This window comes from Cebus imitator, unplaced genomic scaffold (genome assembly GCF_001604975.1).
Source record: "Cebus imitator isolate Cc_AM_T3 unplaced genomic scaffold, Cebus_imitator-1.0 Scaffold114, whole genome shotgun sequence".
Lineage (NCBI taxonomy): Eukaryota > Metazoa > Chordata > Mammalia > Primates > Cebidae > Cebus > Cebus imitator.
The window spans coordinates 4,179,029-4,185,130 of NW_016107429.1; the positions used below are offsets into that span (position 1 = coordinate 4,179,029).

Here is a 6,102-nt window from a genome sequence, read left to right on the forward strand (position 1 = left end):
GGGGGGACATAGGGGAGGGACTGTGGGGGGTGGGGAGCTGGGGGGGGATAGCAGGGGGAGAAATGCCACATGTAGGTGATGGGGAGGAAGGCAGCAAATCACACTGCCATGTGTGTTCCTATGCAACAATTTTGCATGTTCTTAACATGTACCCCAAAACCTAAAATACAATAAAATAAATAAATGGGAAAAAAAAAAGTGTTAAGAAGAAATTAAGTATTGTTTGTCAAGTAAAATACCTCAGTGTTATGATTGTTTGAGTCTGAGGATTGCAAGAGAGGAAAGGGTCAAGATCAGTAAGTTTCTAGCAGAAGAAAAGGAATTTATGGTCCTTTTGCCTCTGTGGTGGGGAGATTACAGATAGGGAGCTGGTTGGAGGTAGAGACTCATGATGTCTGAAGTAACTGAGAGATGTCATCTGGTAGAATGTTAACTGAGGAAAATGCAAAAATCAGAACTGTCTCGTTAGCTCTGTTTGATGATGGCTCCGTTTTGTTAGTTTTCTTTCAAATAATGTATAGGAATACAGAAAATATGATTAATTTCTTGGTGAGAAGATTGAAAGATAAAATTCACACATAGGTCACATACAGAGACACCACTAAATTAGCACTTCTTTGAGAGTCTACAATTTAATACTCCCTGATGTAGTTTAGATTATTTAAGACATAAAACGTAGTTCCTAACCTTAAAGAACTTGACACATGTGAAAAATGCGGCCGAAATTATGTTGAAGATACGTAAAAGAATTGTCTATAGAAATAGAATAATTGCTGAAAAAATAAAAACACCAAGGGAATTCTTTTTTTTTTTTTTTTTTAAAGTTCTGAGGTATATGTGTCAGATGGGCAGGTTTGTTGCATAGGTAAACATGTGCCATGGTGGTTTGCTTCACCTGTAAACTCATTGCCTAGGTATTAAGCCTGCCATGCATTGGCTGTTTTTCCTGATATTCTCCCTGTTCCACCCACCACTCCCACAGGCACCAGTGTATATTGTTCCCCTTCCTGTGTCCATGTGTTCCCATTGTTCAGCTCCCACTTATAAATACATCAGGGGAACTCTTAAAATCCTCTTTAGTTTTACCCATCAGATGGCATATATTTTATTAGCCCAGAATTCTCACACTCCTTTCTTTCTTCCAAGTGTGTTGGTCTTTATTTAAAAAGCAACAGTGAGAGATTGGTCAATTACAGTTAAATCCGATTAACTATAATGTACAAGTAATGTAATCAGAGACTTTTGATGAAGCATAAGAAATGGCTTAGTGAGATTTCCATCTGTACAGTAGCCTCAAGAACCATTTTATTTTTTTGAAGGCAGCTTGCTTACTCTTCCTGATGTTAACCTGAAATGTTTGAATATTCCCCAAACATTCCTACTATTTTACTATTGAAAATAGCAGACCTTCTTCTTAGGCTGACTTCCACAGTACTATCCTCAGCCTGGTGACGATGATATTGAAGATATGATGACTTTCTTTACCTTTTCTTTGATTCGAATATCACTTATTTCAGCCTTTAAGCTTTTCATTTCTGATTTAGTTCTAAGAATAAGAATAACATAGTACTATTCTTTAAAAAAAATCCTCCCTATATTATAGCATGCAAAATTTTATGAAATATCTATGAGGTAAAAATATGCTGTGAGATCCTTCCCATTTCACTAATGTGGAAATCAAGCCCAGGATAAGTTGCTTCCAATCATAAAGAGAATAGTTCCTGACCCAATGACAACCACAGAATTGGAAAAGGCACAAGCCTTTTATGCAGAGGAGTAAGTCCCTCTCCCATCTAGTTGAGAAGCACTCACTCATTGGGGTGGCTCTGTTTTCAGTTACCAGTAGCTGGCTTCTTCTGAGGGCAGCCAAGGCTGTTAGGCACCTCGAGAATGAGCCAAAAATGTTCTTCTCTTACACGTCTCACTGGAATTCTGCCCTCTGACCAGACGTGTATTTCTATATCCATATGGTATAATAAAAAGTAAATATTTGGTCTTTGTCCCTGGTGCTTGACACAAAGCTCCTAAAAGTTTTGAAATTTCCTGAGTGATAGTGTATTTTGTATGTTAATATAGTGACTACAGGCAGGTAGGGGTATAGCTTCAGGATGAAGACCCGTCTCTGGACGTACGAAACGTGATTGAAGGGTTAGAACTATCAACTTGTACCCAACCTCTAGCTGCGAGAGGGGCTGAAGATTGAGCTCAATCACAAATGCCAATGATTTAATCAATAGTGCCTTTCTAATGAAGCTTCAATAAAGACTCTGAAAGAGGATTGGGGAGCTTCTGGGTTGGTAACACATGGATGTGCTCGGAGGGTGGATGTGCTGGAAGGGCATTGAAACTGTGCACCATCCTCGTCCTACCATTTCTTGCCTGTACATCTCTTCCATTTGGTTGTTCCTGAGTTGTATCCTTTATAATAAAACTATAATCATAAGTATAGTGCTTTCCTGATTTCTGTGAGTCATTCTAGTGAATTGTGGAACTTCAGGGAAGGGAGTTTCGGGAATCCCCAAATGTATAGCCAGTCAGAAGTATGAATGGTCCCCTAGACTGGCCACTGGCATCTGAAATGACGGTAGTTTTGTGGGAGTGAGCCCTTCTATTTGTACAGCCTGACACTAAATCTGGGTAGTTAGTATCAGAATTGAAGGACTTTGTCCTTAACTTATGGAGTCTGCACTGACTCGGACACCCAGTTGGTATTGGAGAATTAGACAATTGATTGGTGTTGGAACAGTGTATTTGGTGTCAGAAAAAAACCAAACAATCTATGTTTCCTTCCAACATTTGCCCTGTGCTTTTTCTTATATGGGAGTCCCTCAGACCTACTGGTCTGTTCTTAGATCTTTTGCTAATATGACATGTGCGCATAATATAATTGGTTAAGCAGACTAAGACAGTATGTTAAGTATGTGATTTTGTTCAAGATGAGATACCACTTCAATATGTATACTGCTTAAAAAATAAATACATATATATATATATATATATATATATATATATATATGTATAAAACTGCTCATTCACCCATTCACCCATCCATCCAGAATGCTTAGTTATATATTCCCTGGGTTGAGGCAGGGAATATGGATTGCTTGTGATTGCAATGTGCAAGAATGTTCAAGAAACCCCTTATGTGAAAATTATATCTGTCTATTTAAATGTTGTTGCTGACAGGGGTTATAAAAACAAAATGATAATTTATAATAATTCATATATAACGCAATGGTTAAAAATAAGATCTGGAATGAAACCCCTTGAATTCAAATTCTAGCTTCGTCACTTTTTAGTTGTTTGACCTTTTTACTTACCTACTGAGCTCATTTCCTCATCTGTTAAATGGGAATAATAATAATAATGCCTACTTCATGATGTTCTTGTGAGGATTGAATGAGTTATTAATAGAAAACACTTAAGACAGTACCTGACATACATAAACAGTACATTTTACATGCTTCTATTACCATTATTATTATTTTATTGTCACTGCTACTATTATAATTACTGCTACCATTATACTACTAATACACTAACTTCCTTTTTGAACCTAATTTATAGTACAAAGTGGATGTATGGTTTATAAACGTTTCTGAGCATGTATTTACTTAGACAGGGTCTTGCTCTGTCACTCAGGCTGTGTAGTACAGTGGTGCCATCACTGGTCACTGTAGCTTCAAACTTCTGGGCTCAAGCAATTTTCCCACCTCAGCCTCCATATTAACTGGAGCTAGAGGCACATGCCACCATGCTTGACTAATTTTTTTTTTTTTTAATTTTTGGAGAGACAGTCTTGTTTTGTTGTCCAGGCTGGTCTCAAACTTCTGGCTTCAAGTTGATCCTCCTGCCTCAGCTCCTAAAGTGCTAGGATTGCAGATGTACACCACCATGCCCAGCTTGCTTTTGAACCTTTATTTAATCAGAAGTTGCAGAGTTATAGGAAGTATAAAAAGTGACTGAACCACCTGTAAGAGTTCTTGAAAAATGATAGTGGAAATGCTAATGAGACATTAAGGGAGAGATCAAATAGACTAGGAGAGCGAAAGGAATCTCTTCTGTAATGCAGATAGAGAACTTTGAAAGAAGCAGAGAAAAAAATCGGAAATGAGAAGAATAAATGAAACACCATTGGCCTAATCAAATAGAATCTTGGATAATTGACAAGCAGACATAAAAATGAAAGAGCATAACATAGGAATGAGCAATATACAGCAAGGTATTGGGGAAATGAGTTAAATAGTTAAAAAGGTAAGAATCTGTGATTCTTAAACTTGAGACAATAGCTCAGATAATGGGGCATATCATTATAGCATTGAGTGTATAAAGTCAAAGTATCACAGAAAGGGAATATATAAGAAGTTTAAAAAAAATACTGAGAAAATATACATGAGTATAAATCCAGACTACCTTCATCACAGGGGGAGCAAAAAGTTAAAGTACCATCATGCTTCAAGCAGAAACAAGTATTATATATTGGTTCTCTGAAGAGTTCAACTGAATCATTGGACTCCTTAAACATTGCATTTGAGGCTTAGATTGCTAATTTTTTAAAATAAGAAAATATATTTATGTTTTATTAAAAGCTGTTAATGTCAGAATATGAAATGTTATTTTCTGTACATCTAGGTTAAAAAAAAAAACACCATTTCATGTTCTTATACATTATTTTGAATGTCTCCTTACTATTTTTATTCCTTTAAATGAAGCTTAAAATTTTTTTAAAAAAAAACTCACTTCCATTTTGTTGGGCATTTAGATTGCTTCCAAGGATATTCTTGTCCATATAAATGAAACTTGAATTGAACTCATTCTTCAGGATTAATCCAAATCCTAAGAATGGCAGATTACCATGAATTACTGTATATATTCTTTAAACATTGTTTTATATAGTTTACATTGATCAAAAACAATCGATTTTTTTAATCTAGAATTCATATGTACCTAAAGCAAATATTTTAAAAGTTGGCTTAGGTCATTCTGTCTTCTTTTTGCATTATTAAATCTTTTTCCTAGTGTCATATAAAATTGGCTATGCAAAGATTTTCAGAAATGAACCTTAATGTCTGTTCTGCTGGGTGACCAGTATATTCTCATTGTGACACAGTGCCCTAGTTTACCATTTCTTCATGTGTACTGTGTGAGCCACTTTAAGTCAAAGAAGGAAAAATATTATTAGGTAATAAACACAGATTGCATTCAGGATATCAGTAAAGAAAGCTTGACATTTGTCATTATAAATAGTCTCTGATACCTTTTCTTTCCCATTGTAGATAAGTTTGGACAATAGAAAGCACTTTTCTCTATCTTTCCCATCTATTCACTGTTCCCTGTCAAGAGATGATTTTGAAAAATGTTAAAATTATATTTAAATCAGTAGAATTTTAAAAACAGTTTTCTTTTTGTCTTCTCTGAATAGACTGATGATTTTGTAGTATTTCTAATGGTCAAGAACACTAATAAAACTTACTTCTTAAGTGTGGTTTATTGGTGTGTATAAGCATTTTTGAAATTTTGTCTTATGTTTTGAAGACTGTCTTACTGAATTTCTTTCATAACTAGATTTCAAAAATTGAAAGGTTAAAAACTTAGTGAAATTCATTTTTCTTTATTTTATAATGAATTTTCTTACGTTATTATGAGTTTTTTCATGAATGTTTTGTTTCTAGGGTGTCTTACCTTTTATATGTTATAATTTTGTCCTTTCAAGGCATTTAATATACTCTCTTTTAGTCTCTGTAGAAACGCTGGAAAAGAATTTGAGGCAGATGGGAAGGCAGCTTCAACAGCTTGAGAAGGAATTGGAAACCTTTCCCCCTCCTGAGGACTTGCATGACAAGTTTGTGACAAAGATGTCCATATCCTTTGATATCTAAATAACTTAAGTCACTAGTCAACTAGAAATACAATTTATTTAATATTTTAGGTGTATTTGCATAATCAGAGATCATTCTGTAGTGCCAAATTACAGAAGGTTTAACCCTTGCCTTTTTGCAGGGAAATTTATCAAAGTGTCTGTCTGTCATGAATAATACACAAATGTATGTCTATTGATTTCTTTTTTTTTTTTTTTTTTGAGGCAGTCTTGCTCTGTCACCC

General features: G+C 35.1%; 1 protein-coding gene across 2 annotated transcripts in view; it reads left to right on the forward strand.

The window, feature by feature from the left end:
- The window catches only part of DIAPH3 (diaphanous related formin 3), a 503,028-nt gene that overhangs the window by 329,794 nt on the left and 167,132 nt on the right, over window positions 1-6,102 (forward strand). For both annotated transcript variants that reach the window (XM_017538779.2, XM_017538781.2), the window contains one exon: window positions 5,737-5,861. In XM_017538779.2, the coding sequence (XP_017394268.1) occupies window positions 5,737-5,861 (125 nt within the window). The remainder of the gene's footprint in view (window positions 1-5,736; window positions 5,862-6,102) is intronic.